This window comes from Rhipicephalus microplus, chromosome 1 (assembly GCF_043290135.1).
Source record: "Rhipicephalus microplus isolate Deutch F79 chromosome 1, USDA_Rmic, whole genome shotgun sequence".
Taxonomy (NCBI): Eukaryota; Metazoa; Arthropoda; class Arachnida; order Ixodida; family Ixodidae; genus Rhipicephalus; species Rhipicephalus microplus.
Window position 1 is genome coordinate 135380871 of NC_134700.1, and position 14806 is coordinate 135395676.

At 43.5% G+C, this 14806-nt stretch overlaps 1 protein-coding gene across 1 annotated transcript in view; it reads right to left on the reverse strand.

Moving 5' to 3' along the window:
* Window positions 1-909: 909 nt before the first annotated feature.
* The window catches only part of LOC119177851 (diuretic hormone receptor), a 247169-nt gene continuing 233272 nt past the window's right edge, over window positions 910-14806 (reverse strand). Inside the window, exons 8-13 of the mRNA XM_075887402.1 lie at window positions 13873-13960; window positions 12493-12559; window positions 11405-11490; window positions 9756-9888; window positions 7684-7725; window positions 910-1494 (exon numbers count right to left, since the gene is read on the reverse strand). Of these exons, the coding sequence (XP_075743517.1) occupies window positions 1231-1494; window positions 7684-7725; window positions 9756-9888; window positions 11405-11490; window positions 12493-12559; window positions 13873-13960 (680 nt within the window). The 3' untranslated portion in view covers window positions 910-1230. The remainder of the gene's footprint in view (window positions 1495-7683; window positions 7726-9755; window positions 9889-11404; window positions 11491-12492; window positions 12560-13872; window positions 13961-14806) is intronic.

Below are 14806 nucleotides of genomic sequence, written 5' to 3' on the forward strand. Positions count from 1 at the left end.
TTTGATAACAGTGGAAACACCCAAAACTGCACCTCTAAACAAGAAAATGCAGACAGATCACAACATTACCTATGAAAAGAACAATTTTACACTAACGTACCGTTTTTCAGTGTGGGATGGTGGTTACCGTGTCAGGCTCGCTATGTGCAGTGCGTCTAAAGGTCAAAGGTTTGAGTCCCACTCAGTATTTTTTTACCTTTTCTTTTTTTGTAATGCTCGTAATTAGCCATCCTAGCCACCCGCGCGTGAGGAAATCCGCCAAGAACAATTAAAAAGCCCAGTTTCGGCCATTTTTTTTTCACGAGTTGCACTACTACTCTTTTCCGTGGGCTCATGCTACTCTGCTTCGAGCGGCGTTACGTTACTCTGTTGAGGTGGAGTGCTTTGACGGGTTCTGGAGGAATAACTGTGCTCTGCCTGAACAAGAGGTTATTTAATCTGGAAAAGAGAGTGAAATATTGGACAAGACAGTACTTTTCCAAAGAGAGTGCCGCGCACTATTTTAGTTTTTAGAGTGTAGGCCTTCTTTGACAACTATAAAGCTGCTCTTTCTCTAGCCTGAAGTGAGTAAAGAAACCTTGGAGTCGGCGCCTGTTATTGGCCAACTCGTCTTACGTTGAGGAGCATTTCTTGTAGCGAATTTCACGCTTATTTCAAGTGAACAGAAGGCAACATATCACCAAACCAGCCGCTTATTGTGGCTCGTTCTTGACGTAATGCTCGCACACATATGTGCACACAATGTCTGGCAGTTGCCTTCTCGCTACTTATTAAAAACAAACTCATAACTTGGTCGTCGTAGCAACGATTCTCCGGACTGGACGTAGGCAGTCAATTGACAACCGCTGTCTAAGCTCGGTGAGCCGTAATTGCCAGTGGTGTCCTGGACGACGGGCTCTATACCCTCAGTGACCAGGGAGCATTAAATTTATTAATGTTGTGCTTCTTTGAAATGGGTGTAACCATGAATTTCAGACAAAGACTCCTTGATTATTCTTATTTTCACTTTTTTTGTCACCATCCTCTCCAAGCACTCACGAAAACACAACAAAGCTAATCGTAAGAAATGATTCAAGATCACTACGTAGTGAAACTTTTACAAAATGAGCGACAGCAGCATTGTTTTCCCTGTTTGACCGGCCCTGTCATCATCCACAATGTTTTGTCGAAGCGGCCTAGCCGAGCTGGGCAGTTTCGGCAAGGCGGCATAAGCAATCAATCAGTGCCATATTAAACAGGGTTATCGGTGAAGGGTAGCTGGGCGTAGGAGCCGTTGCTGGGTCGCTTATTCTGCTGCGACGGGAAACGGCTGCCCGTCGATGGCAGGCACGAAGTGGTCGTGCTGGTGGTGAAACTGACGCAGCTTCCGCGTTGCGTGGCCAGCGGCTTGTGCGCACGGCCGTAGCCCAGTGCCTGGCGGCAACGGTCGCTCCCGCGACGAAGGGCCCGCATAGTTTTCCACCGCTCCAAGTGATGACGCACAGAGTTGCGAACCTGCGTGACATATATATGATTGGCGTGTGTCCTGTTTTGACGCATTGTGCAGTATACAATTATTGACAGATTGGAAGCACAACTCTTGAAATACACGTATACGTTAGAAGTGTGGCAGCTTGGGCTAGTGAGTATGGCATGACGATAGTTATAGCCCGAGAACAGAACGATGACAAAGAGACAAGAAGGACATGAAGGACAAGAGCGCTCTTGTCCTTCGTGTCCTTGTTGTCTCTTTGTCGTCGTTCTGTTCGCGCGCTATAACTATCGCTACGTATACCTTTGGCCAACAGAAAGCATTAAACGAAGCGATATGCAGGATAGTCAGGAGGAAGGAAGCAAATTATGTAATTCTGTTTGTGGCTTTATCGAGCACGACGAGTATTGTTTAGTGGCGATCTCATAATCGACCTATGAGAAACCTCATGTACAACTCCTTTTTCTTTTCTTAGGTTCTAAAGTCCCAAAACCACCATATGATAACGAGAGACGTCGTAGTGAAAGGCTTCAAAAATTTCAACAATCTAGGGTTCTCTGACGCGCACCCAAATCGGAGAGGCACCAAAGGCGTGTTTTTAACCTCGAATTCAGCTGCCAATATTGTTGCATGACAGTGTACTCATATACAGGTTGTACCAAATGTTACGCAACACTATTTAAAAATGGAGGGACGTCGTTACTTGAAGCACACCTTGTGCACATTGTTATCAGCGTACTGTACTAGGCACTACTACTTTTTTAATATTGAGGTTTAGTCACTCAGCCTTTACTACGTTCATAGGTTGACAGTTACCCACCTAACTATGAAAACGTCAATTCGCGGTATGTAGGCCTGTTGAAATGACTTCCAATCACACTAATATTAGCAATGTATTGATTAGGTGGGCATTTTTTCGATTGATGAAAGAGAACATAAAATATGAAAAATGACACCTTATCCACGGAGCGAATGATGTAGAGTGAAGCGAAGCTGGGTTCGCATGCCGCTGCCACGCCACTTCGGCCTCCCGTCCTCGTACGCCGGAATCTTGTCGGCTATGCCGCGCAGCTTCACGACACGTTTCTGCTTTGAATGCTCGCACATCGGGGTTCCGTCTTCGAGCGCGAGCTGCCGCTGCCTTGCGCTAACGCCGCTCTGCTGCCTTGTTCATCCGCTGACCTTCGTCAAAATGGCTTTTATTTTAACACCGCGCCCCCTAGCAAACGGCGCCGCCGACGAACACGCGATTTGCAAACGCCTTCGTGTGACGTCATTTTATTTTCTCGCGCGCTCGCACATCGGGGTTCCGTGTTCGAGCGCGAGCCACCACCGCCTTGCGCGTATCATACTTTTGATGGACAAACCGTGAATCATCCGCTGGCCGCATCCATCCGTCGGCTGTCTGTCTGTCTGTTTGCTGCACGAACGGACGGACGGACAGAAGGATGCATGGATGAACGCAGGAATGGGCACACGGGTGGACGCACGAGAGGATGGACGAACGGACGCATGGACGGATGCATGAATGGCCAAACGCACGTATGGACGAATGGACGCACGAATGAATGGATGAATGCACGGACGGACGCAAGGACGAACGCACAGACGGACGCATGGATGGACGAACAGACGCATGGATGAACGCAGTGATGGACGCATGGACGAATGGCTGGACGGATGCACAAATGTACGCACGGACGGACGGAAGCAAGAACGAATGGGCGTAAGCAATAATGAACGAAATGATGGACGCTTCGCACCACTCATCATCACTCACTCCATGAATATGATGCAATTTTTATTATTTATCATACAAGTAATGTCCTTTAGTTCCGTACCATTTGTATTTTTCAGCGTATATGCAATTCGTCATATGTTGAAGTACCGCCCTCTACGGCCGATTCAAGAACAAGGGGTGGCTACATACTATGACGACGGGACGCTCTGCCCACGCCTTAAGAGGCTCCGCTCCTAAAAAATAACTCTTGACTAAGCTCCCACACGCGAAAGGCGGGATCGCATAGTCTTGACTTGTTATTTCAAAGCTACCGTGTTTGAGAACGCTGGTTCCTGATGCGTGGCACTCTATACTCGGCGACAGCTTTTCTTGACATGGAGCGAAGGCTATGGAGGCGGGGCCTCCACACATTTGTGTTACTACGCAAGTAGTCCGGCAGCTTGCAGACGATTTCGGTTCCAGTTTCGGTTTTCGCTTGCTCGCTGCGCTAGTGTGTTTATAGCAAAATGTATGCATGCAAAATGAGAACGTCAGAGTTAAACTTTGATGAGAGTGCATACATGCAGCTAGTTACTGTGCTGTTTATATACTGGTACCTATAAAATTTTCCGTTGTTAAGAACGTTTTGCCAGCATTATTCAGCCTTTATAACAGTGTAGTTTACGTTCCGTGTTCAGCCCAGTATATATGGGTACGCGCCACACGTGATCGAATGTTGACGTTTACGGTATTGAGCCCTGGTACAGGCGAAATGGAAGGCCGGTTGCAGCACGATCCGGCCACGGGCCTGTCTTGTTTCAGTTTTGCTGTATTCGGTTTACGCCCTCAAAGGCTGTCAGCAATGATCGGCGCAGACTGCGTCTCAGTGTTCGAGAAGCCTCACAATTGTTGTAGATCGTTAAGATTGCGCGCAAGACGTGAACAGTGAAGCTTATTTCAGAGCTTGCGCGGCCACCAGTGATAAGGCTGGAAAGTTCGATGCGTGATGTATAAAAGACGGCGCGTCCCAACGATGAGCAGCTTTTCCACGGCCGATGCTTACTGCAAGAGCAAGCAGCAGACGCAGCCGGCGTGCGGAAAACGTGGTGCCGTCCAAGAAATAAAAAAGAAAAAAAACTAGGGTGCACGATAATTTCTTTTCCATGAACAGCGTCCCATACTTGTTCTATCCTTATAATAAAGAAAGTTTAATTTATTCGGGCCAAGTAGCTATTAGAATTAGAAAATAAAATAGGTACTATTTCCTGGCGCGCGCGCATGCAGGCGGTTCGGCTCTATAGCTTCCACAGTGTTGTCAAGAAAAGCTGTCGCTGAGTATAGGGACATGTATTTTGTCTGACTTTGTAAACATTCTTTATAACTAAAAAAAGGCCATAATGTACGTTGTGAAAATAACACACCAAGAAGCCATTGAACATGCCGGTGTGTGCCTCACTGACATTTCAATGATTACGTGAGGACTTGTTAAGTGAGAATTATATTTAGAAGAAGCTAACTAAGCAATATTAAAAAAGTTAGGTGTGGGTGCTAGAGTTTAAAGGGAACAATATGACCCAGGTGTGCTTTGCGTAAGGGTGTTCCTTTTTATTTTAAATTTTGCAGAGTGGTATTTGGAGACCCCGTAAAATATGAAGATAATAAAGTGGCGTACAGCATGGGACTGACATTATTTAGTGAGAGAATAACATAATATTATTGAGCAAGCACAAACTGCCATGCATCTCGAGGTAGACTTCCGCTGATTCGTTTCTGGCAAGATGATGATTTCCTTTTAGAAAAAAAAACTAGATATCTGGGCGGCAAAGTACACAATGATGTGGATATACTCGTTGGGTTGAAAAAGGAAGACATGCTACATCTGTTACTCACGACATGAAAAAAATTTGCGGACGGTGCTACTACTCTTTGTGTTATTAGCAAGGGATGATTGTGCCTTTGATGCCAATACCACATCTTTATTGTCGCTTCAAGCTCTGGATGCCCTTTAACGATGCCGCTGAGGTCTGCTGCATTTGCGCCCGGTAATAAGTAGACCTATTTTGATCTCTTTGAACTTATCTCAGCCATTACCCCAACCCTAGTGTTTAGCAGATGTAACAAGAGCTGCGACACGCCAGTCCACAATAAATCTTATACAGCGTTAGGTAGTACTTTAGAAAATATAGTAATTTTGATGCGGCACCTTCTTAAAGACGATAGTCTTTCTTGGGGACCTTCGACGAAAAAATTTTGGTCTGTCTGTCTGTACATTTGTCTGTTTGTACGTTCCTAACGATACGGCATCAAACAGCCAACCCCATCCGCAGCGCCCAACAATGCTGCTCAAGCTTTAGCGCATATATAGTTGTGCGATTGGCAATTAAAAACCAAATATTGCGCATATCTGAGGCGCCATAACAACGCGTCTATGTTTGGTATGTCTGCCTTTATACTAGAAGAGGCACATGCAAGTAACTTTAAGGACTGTAGCGTTTATCGCACTGGGCTGACAGTGCAAACGCGTTGCTCAACAGAGGTAAGTGTTTGCAGCAATTTGCTACGACGACACGGTGGTGGCACCTGCCCGTCGCTTTGCATTCTACACCTTCTCACCTCCCAGAGTGGCGCGCATCTTTCACCGCGGGCACGCATGCCTTCGTTTTCGAAGATGACTGCCAGATGGCACTCGTGTCTAACGTGCGTCGAAGCGCTCGTTTGCCTCCGCTACACGCTCGAAGAACTAAAACGCAGCGCCTCCATAATACCATTCACGGATTTTCTTGCGCAGAACATTAAATAAACGTTTTGTTCAATCTTTCCAGACGCAAGACTATCATCTTGCGACGACATTTGCAGTGTGAAATGCAGATTCGGGCCAATTTTTGTTATGATACTTTCATTAAAGGTCTGTCATTTTGATCGCTGACGTTGCCTGCGTGGGTCATGACGTTATGGAGCCACTGAACTTTATGACGTCGTTTAACCACACACAAACTAATTATTACATTACATTTATTAAAACTAATTAGTACAAACCGACAGACATTGAAGAAATTGGCGAAAATGTCTCCAGAAAAAGGTCGCCGCTTCCCGATCATTCTGAAACTATAGAGACAAGCGAAAAAGTCGGTAGGTGCAGTGCTGTTAAAAAAATTGACGGCCTAACTGCATGCTTCGCTGGCAAAGCTACTCAAAAAACGATAGTCTTCATGTATAGAGCGAGAGAGAAAAAAACGGTGATTTGACGTTCTGCACGAGAAAATAGGTGAGTTTGCGCTGTGTGAGATATGGATGCCATCTAGCAGTAATTTGAAGAAACAATGGAACGCAGTGCCACACCGTGTAATTTTAGTGAAACGTAGGAAATACCCCGTTTACGGTCATAGCGTCGCATTGCCAGCGCTGCATAATAAGCACCGATGTCTTTACAATTACGCATCTATGCACTGTAGAAGGAAAGTGCAACACTGCTTAATGCTTGCGCATTGATGTTGCTCTCAAATATGCATAATATTAGGTTTTTATTCACAATTTTCACTAGTATGAACGCAGACAGAAGATGGGTGGTCATTCAGCAAGGGCTTAGACTTTTGCTCTATAACTGAATTGAGCAACACAGACATAGAAGCACGCAGAGACTGATAGGGTGAAATTTCTGCTTTGAAGTATTTCAAGTATCTTTGAAAAAGAATGATTATCAGCATATAGAAACAGCAGTTGATTCGGCAATATAAAAAGGCGTTTCCGATTCGCACCTCTGATTGCTTCGTTGGTAAAGCAAGTTTGTCGTTTGCAGGGTCTAGTTTCATAAACATAAAAAAACACTGGAAACAGCTATACGTATTAGGGTCCCCAGATGATTCGCACGCAAAATAATAACGGATAAGAGCCTCGCGTATTATTTTATGCAAACAATAATTATTTTTTTTTGTATCACAGGTATTTTGCTCTTCATCACAACCCAACAAAATAAAATATTTCCTCGGAGATGTCATAAGTCTGGCGTATAAAAATATATCCAGTTTTGTCTCAGAAATTTAATGAACTTAATATGAAAGAGAGAGAGAGAGAAGAAGACAGTATTAGATATGTAGGGAGGTTAACTAGACTGAGTCGAGGAATAAGGAAGAATATTAATAAACAAACACAGGGTGAAGGGCAATATTAACTAGCAAGCCACAATCCTGTAACGTTCTGAATGTGAAAACAGGCCGTAAGATTATTCACTTCGTACTGCGGGATGTATACATATGCTGACAAATGTGAAGTTTCCACAAGTGCACAATATGAACGTATCGAAGGAGACGAATTGTGGCACAAGATATTTACCAGAAAATTAGAGGCATAGGGTAGAAAGATAGTGCGTTTATTCGCTTACTGCGCTTCGACATACAATTGTTGTAAAATCAAACCTGTTTAAAAAACGAAACATTGACCTAAAAAGTAGTCTAGTTAAGAAAAATTATTTCACTCTTCATAGCAAAGTACTCACCTCGCCATTTAGGAAGCAGTACAGCACGGCGACTGTGAAACCCTGCATAAGATAAATATTTTTTTCGAGATATAAGTCGTTGAATAAATAATCGGGAAACCCACAGTTCACCTTCGCCAAAGAAAGCAAACAGAGCAAAGCTAAACATGCGAAGGACATCTTTCATAGCGTATTCTAGTATATTCATTATTAATATCCTACTACTGTAGAACACAGCAATGCATTCAAGACCGTCGTCTTATATTTCTCAGCATTTAAGCGACATGAACGTACAAACACTCATTTCTAGAAGAAAGTTTTCTGTTTCAGATGCGAGCACTACAAGGAGCATCTTTGGCAAATCTCTGAGGAGCCCAATCGACCCAGTATGGATTGCTCTTGCTCAAATGCATGGCCTAAGCGAAAATCAATACTCAGCTGCAGTAGTGCGATCACCGTTCAGGAGGCACTTCTTTTCATCGAGCCTCAACAAACACTTCCCCCGATTCGGCCAAAGTGTCTACTATCTCGTACACCACTACACCATTCTCGCATCCCGTCCACGTCGTTACCTCTGCGGGTGATGAATGGAATCCCGTCGTATCAGCCACTTTGGACTGCTTCATTTTGTCATTTCATCGTTTTGATTGTTTACTTTCTGTGTAATCTTGAGCATGGGAAGTCACACATCCTTAATACAGGGCCGGTACACAACTGCGTGATAGATATAAAGGACCTGCGAGTATGATGCATCTGCATAATCACTTTGTGTATAACGCCTCTGATGTATTTTCAGCGCAGATAATGCGCACGTCGTGCAAAGGAGTACGTGTGTAAGTCTGTTGGATTATGATAACGAAAAAGAAAACGGCGCAAAGTAGACTGGATGACGAAGAGGCACAAACCAAGTGCCCATGGTCATTGGTCTGTCTGCTTAGTGCTATTTACATTCTTGTCGTGCAAGTTTCGGTGACGTGTGAAAAACATGTCATGGAAGAAGCAACAAAAGAAAAAGGCAGGTGGGTTATCAAGAAAGACATCAGGTTGGCTACCCTACACTGGAGGAATAGAGAAGACGAAAAAAAGATGAAAAAGAGGGAAGAGAAGGACTAAACATGCCGATATTACTAATACGTTAACTGCCTGTACTTAAAACTTATTTTAATCGAGGCAAACATTTATAAGGTATTGGTCATGCAAAAATTGGTTGACTTGGCAATCTATAAGAGGACTCCTCAAAACTGTTAAACTTTCTTTTCTGTTTTTCTTCTTTGCAATATCCTTTTATATCACGTAGCACGTCATATCCGTGACGGAAATACGTCAACGGAGCCATGATGCACCCCGGCATAAAACACTTTCGTCTTAAATGTAGCAGTTTTTCCGAAGAGCGAAGCTCCATGTTAACGGGATGCAAATGACTACGTGACTGATCTCGCTGCAGGCTTTCATAAAGCCGGTATGGCGGAGAACTATTTTTAAAACCAGTAAAGTGCTCCGCCCACGAGCCTGCACACGCAGCTAACGCGTGAACGTGGAGGTGACGCACATGGTGCAGTAAGCTGAGACGCACGAGAAGTAGCCGCTTACGTTGGTTACCTGTTTCTCTATGCTCACTTTCTCCGTACTGTCCGCATTGCAAACGCGGGAGGAATTATGCAAGATGCAACTCCAACGTCAAAAGTTCTTGCGTCGGCCACAGAGTCCGTTTCGGAAAGTCGGGAAACTGACCTAGTTCTAAAAGCGTTCGGGTAGGAAGCATTGACGCAGCGGGGAGTTTCGACGGCGACGGAAGGGTGTTGGCCTAACGAGTTTCGCTCCAAAAATGACAAGCTTGTTGAACAAGACATAATTTATAGCCACCCATTTCTTCAATCGCTACTTCAGTACACCAGGCAAAAGCTACAACACACGCTGCATGACTGATGCCATTTACCTTGTTGCTTTCACATCATAGACTTATAATCTTTGCCGCAAATAAACTTCACACGACTAACGGAGAGACGTCGGAGAGCAAGGCGATAAATCACGCACATGAGTGCTTTGCAACAAATACACTAAGTTCGATTCACTTCAGTTCAAAAACCTCTTACCTGTGTGGAGAGCAGAGTTATTTGGAGATAGGTGAAGATGATCCTGGCAGTCTTGTGCTGCGGCGTCCAAATCACCAGAATGTAGCTTACGCCCAGCAGAGGGATCAACACGAGCAGTGCCTTAGCCGCTTTCCTGCACGCAGAATGTTCGAGGCACACGTTGTTGCGTAAAATACTACACGACGCAGAAAAGACATGAGCCATGAAAAAGCCTTAGTAACGTGCCCGATATCTTCTTGTCGCCTTAACACAAATCCTTTCTGAGGAAACATGTACGTTACTATAACAATTGTGAATTAAAGAACAAAACTTTCATTCACCGTACCGTTGCACTGACCTCCCGCGCACTCGAAGATGCAAGCCCCTCTGGCCTTCCTGGAGTTTTGTGCTTCCGCGGACCTCGCCACCTTCTAGGCAGACGTTTTGGTCCCGTGCTACCATCTGCGCTGACGAGACTCTCTTGTCATGCCTTTCACTATTTTTTTCTCTCTTATTTCCTTCCTATCATCTTTACATCTTCGATCCCGTCTCTAAAGGTGTTGAGCCATTCCTCCACGATGAAAGGTAGAAAATAATGTCCTTTCCATGTCTTCCTGTTTCATTAACCTCTCTCTCTCTGACCCGATGGGAAATTGACACTTGTGTTTGTAGAATACCTCACACTTGCAAAAAGCCGCTCTTCCTCGGTTCAGCAAAATTGTCACGCTTTAGCTCAAACCTTTTTTCAACTAATATATGCACTGCTTAGGAGAGTTTGCCGGTCTTATGTAGCACCAGCTTCTAATTACCAGTGTTATTTTATTATTGCGATAGGAAATATACTGACATTCTCGGCTGGATTATGCCGCTGGTGTCGGCGTTGACGTCATCCACTGTATATGTATACGTCTCTCTCTCTCTCTTTATATATATATATATATATATATGAAACGAAAGAAAGAAAATACCCAGTAAAAAGGACTCCGGCGCGCGGAGTCGAAAGTGGGACCTCCACGTAATGAATGCGAGGTGTTAACCACTGATCCACCGAGAGGTAACTCCTTCAACATTATTCTGCCGCTTACCATTGTTGGCGGGCATCTCGGGGGGGGGGGGGGGGACTGTTGCATTTTCAGCAATATGAGCAAAATGGCGCAATGAGCGTGCGGCAGCTCTCATCTCTCACGTGTACTTTGGCCCATGGAGAGGAGGGCAATGAACCTTCTCGCGCGCGGCCTTATCTCCCGGTCTTGGCTGGCGTTGGACTTGCACTGGGACGATTCTGTTGTAGTTGCGGGGCGCACAAAGGTCACAATAATCGCTGCACAGCTTCCGTTTGGGAAAAGGGCGCGCTTTTCCGACACAGTGAAGTAATTACTGAGACACTTGTTTGCGTTCATCTGTACTCTTGAGTACGCTTCGTGCGTCATTTGTGCAAGAGAAACGTGGGGCACGTTTCGATCTGCTTTGCATTCTTTGCGTGACCTTCCAATTCGTTGCTATCGTGTTCATTGCTTCGCCTTTGCAGCAAAGGTGTGATTTTTTTTGTTAGAAGCGCCGCCATGAGGTCTCTACTCGATTGCACGTGCCAATATCTGATATATTGTTGTTTATATTGGTTCACCTACGTCGTTTCATGTCCGACAAATGTTCACGCAGAATGGGCTCACCGGTACTGCTGTGATTCCACCGAAGTTGCAGCGCGGAGCTTAGTGATCAGAACCCACATGATGTGGCTCAAGAAGAATATATTTGTCTGGAAGTAAAAATATAAAAATAATGTTTCACTCTGCTAACGCAACCACATTCAAAAGCTAGTAGTCGAAAAACATGAAATAAATAAATCAAATTTCCCATGTCTTTGTGCACAAAAAGCAACTCGTACCGATTTAGCAAATATAACTCATTACATTATACGATACTGAATAGTGCCAGGACATGCTGTGAACTGGATCAGATGAACGAAGACGCAAGTTTTAAGTATTAGTGTCAGACTTGACTCGACGAAAACCGCCGACTACTGTGCATGAAGACAACTCAAAAGAAACGACCATCGTGCATCTAGCATACAACCATGGAATAGCGTACTCCCTACTAAAAGATCGGCACTGTTTCTGAAGGCAACTTTACTATTGTTTTGAACGATAGCTTCTTTCGCACAACATTCCAGATGATGGTATCACGATGATTAAAACAGGTCTAGTAGGTCGAGGCTGCGCATGTAATGTCAAAACCGACATGTGTACATGAGTTCCGTTTAGAGAGAGCTGGTCAGTTACTTTTTGTAGACCAGCTTTGATGAAAATTGGATAAGTCAATTGGTACTCAGACAAGCACCATTTGCTTGGGTTCCACCATTTGTCTTCTCTTTAAGACCTCCGAGCATTGGAGACCATCAAACGCTATTTTCTATTTTTCAAGAAAGTATGTCAACTGCACATTCTTGCGCAATCGAAACGCTTCAGTTTACACAGTTGGCACGTCTTTGAGTCATCAGTGAATGCTGCGCTTTTTCTCTGGAACTAAACGCTCTCATAACGCAGAAACGTCTACATTTTTTTATGAGAAGTTGTATTGGGGTATTTAGACGCATTGAGCAATGAACATACAGGCAATAAACACAAGACGCTATGCTAACGGACTGCCCTGTTACATTTGCTGAGCAGTGTATGGCGAACTGACCCAATATTTAGTTGCAAATGGTGTAAAAAGTCGAGAGATAGCAAATTAGCCGTATCAAGTATAAGTTGTATCTTACCAGCAGAACAAGGATGACGGGCCCGATGAATATGAGGTCGTAGATATCCTTGAGCTGCCATATGCACCTGCGTCAAAGATGTGTTCTGTCGCGTTTTTAAGAATAGCAAGAATTCGCATCATAGGTAAGTGTCATAGGTATGCAAGCCTTATCAACACGCACGAACGCAAGACTTTAATAATTTTTGTCTGAATACCCACCCCTTCAGTCACAGAGTCAAAAATATTCACTAAAGGCAAGTAAAGGACATAGAAATAAATGCTCAGGACAACACAACGGTGTGCACAGAGATAAGATAGCTAAAGAATGCTTCAGGATATTTTGTTGTGCACGTAGAACGCTAAACATTTAAAAAAGGAAAAAGTGAGAACGTAGCGATTTGAGGGAGCGAATAACGAGAAACACCTTTCTATGAAGCAGCTACATGACGCGGGCAGACGCTCGCGTTTATACCTAAAGTGAAATTCACTGATGTCAAAAATTGTACCTTTATTACAAATTGTCGTTGACAAAATATAATTCCCGATTGTTGCGCAAAGATTATTAGATTGTAGATTTTAAAAGAGACTCCGTTTAGCTATGAATTGTTTTTTACAGCTTTGTGATAACACAGTCTGCATCCATTTGGAGCACTAGCTATACAGTGTAATATCAGGTTGTCACGCCAAGGAGTCCTCGTTTTCCGTAAACTTTCATATACATGCTCTATGATATACAGTTCCGAACTAGCAAAGCGTACGCGAATGCCCATATATCGCGAGTTCCATTTTCGTACTTCCCAGCCCATAAACCTGCCTATGTCTTCACGTACATAAAAAAAGACGGCGATCCTACACGTGCAGCTTTATGTGTCAAAAGGGCAAGACGTGACAAGTTGGCAAGACATACATTAGAAACAATTCCTAATTTATATAATTGTATATATATATGTATATATATATATATATATATATATATATATATATATATATATATATATATATATTTGTTGTTTCAAGCCCCAAACCAAACAAACATGCTATACCACTGGCTCCATCGGCACATCTTCTCCAAGAATTTTAATCTTGTCGGCTTCTGCAATAAATATTTCTTGCTAAGAAGTTGCTACATTTCGATAGTGTAGTCTATCGTGAAGTGCCGTCAGTAAACTTTGGCTCAATTTGAAGGTAATCAGAGTTTAAACATCGTAGTAAGATATTATTGCGCCTTGCACAAATACTTGCGTTGCACACTACAACGGCCTTCTTTAGAATAATGTACAACAATTTCCAGGTTTTTCTAAAATTAACGCTGCTTATTAAGCATCTCTTGCGTGCGCTGCCAGGTGACTTCCGGAACAATGTCCGATGGTAATGTACGGACCCCTGTATCAGTACTCACATCCCTCCAGACAAGTTTGGATCATTGTGGTTGGGGCTCAAATATGCCTTGGTGATCGCCCACACGGACACGATTACTAGAGGCATTCCTGCAACAAAATAGAATTTACCGAGATGTAAGGAAGTGGTAGTAAAACAATCTGCCAGGAAAAATATGTATATTTACGTCACGTAAATGATAGACATACCTTTCCCTCGTTGTGATTAACCCGATTCAAAACTTCGCTAGTAAAGTTGATTGTAATAACAAATCATTAGTTATGTTGCTTGATCAGTGGAAGGCCGGTTTTGCGAGTGCAAGTGATGTTTATTTGGTGGGAACTACTAACGTCAACTACTTCATTCACGAGCTTCGAAATGTTTCGCACAACGGTTGGCCCACACATGATCTAACGCATATTTAAATTTGTTTAATTTATCGTGATGATTTATCTTCGTTATTGTTAAAGCTTCTCATCATATATAGTACCTTCCTTAGAATTTAAGTTTACCAAAGGAGTCGTTATAGCAATATAACATCAATGCAAAAGAAAATAAGAAAACACTAACTAGTAGGCACAATCTATGATACTGCGTTTTTAGCTTGTTCGTATTTGTGTTTTCTTGCGAGCTCTCAGTTCGTTGGGTGACTGGTACATGGCGTTATTTGAGTACAACTCTGCAGAAATCATAGTTATAGGTCACGATTTGGTAAGCAAGATGACAAAGTATTTTGCTGCGGAAAACCTCAACCTATGATAGAGTATATTTGAATTGAACATAAACCCATCCACCCGGGCTATCGTTTACACGTGTACACGATTGCGCGAAGCCTTGAGGTGTATAGACAACATGAGAGAGGCATGTGTGTTCATGATAGAGATAATTAAATGGCAGTTGTAGGATAGGTGGTGGAGGAGTAGTTATAAACAACGGAAATAATTCTATGAAAACAA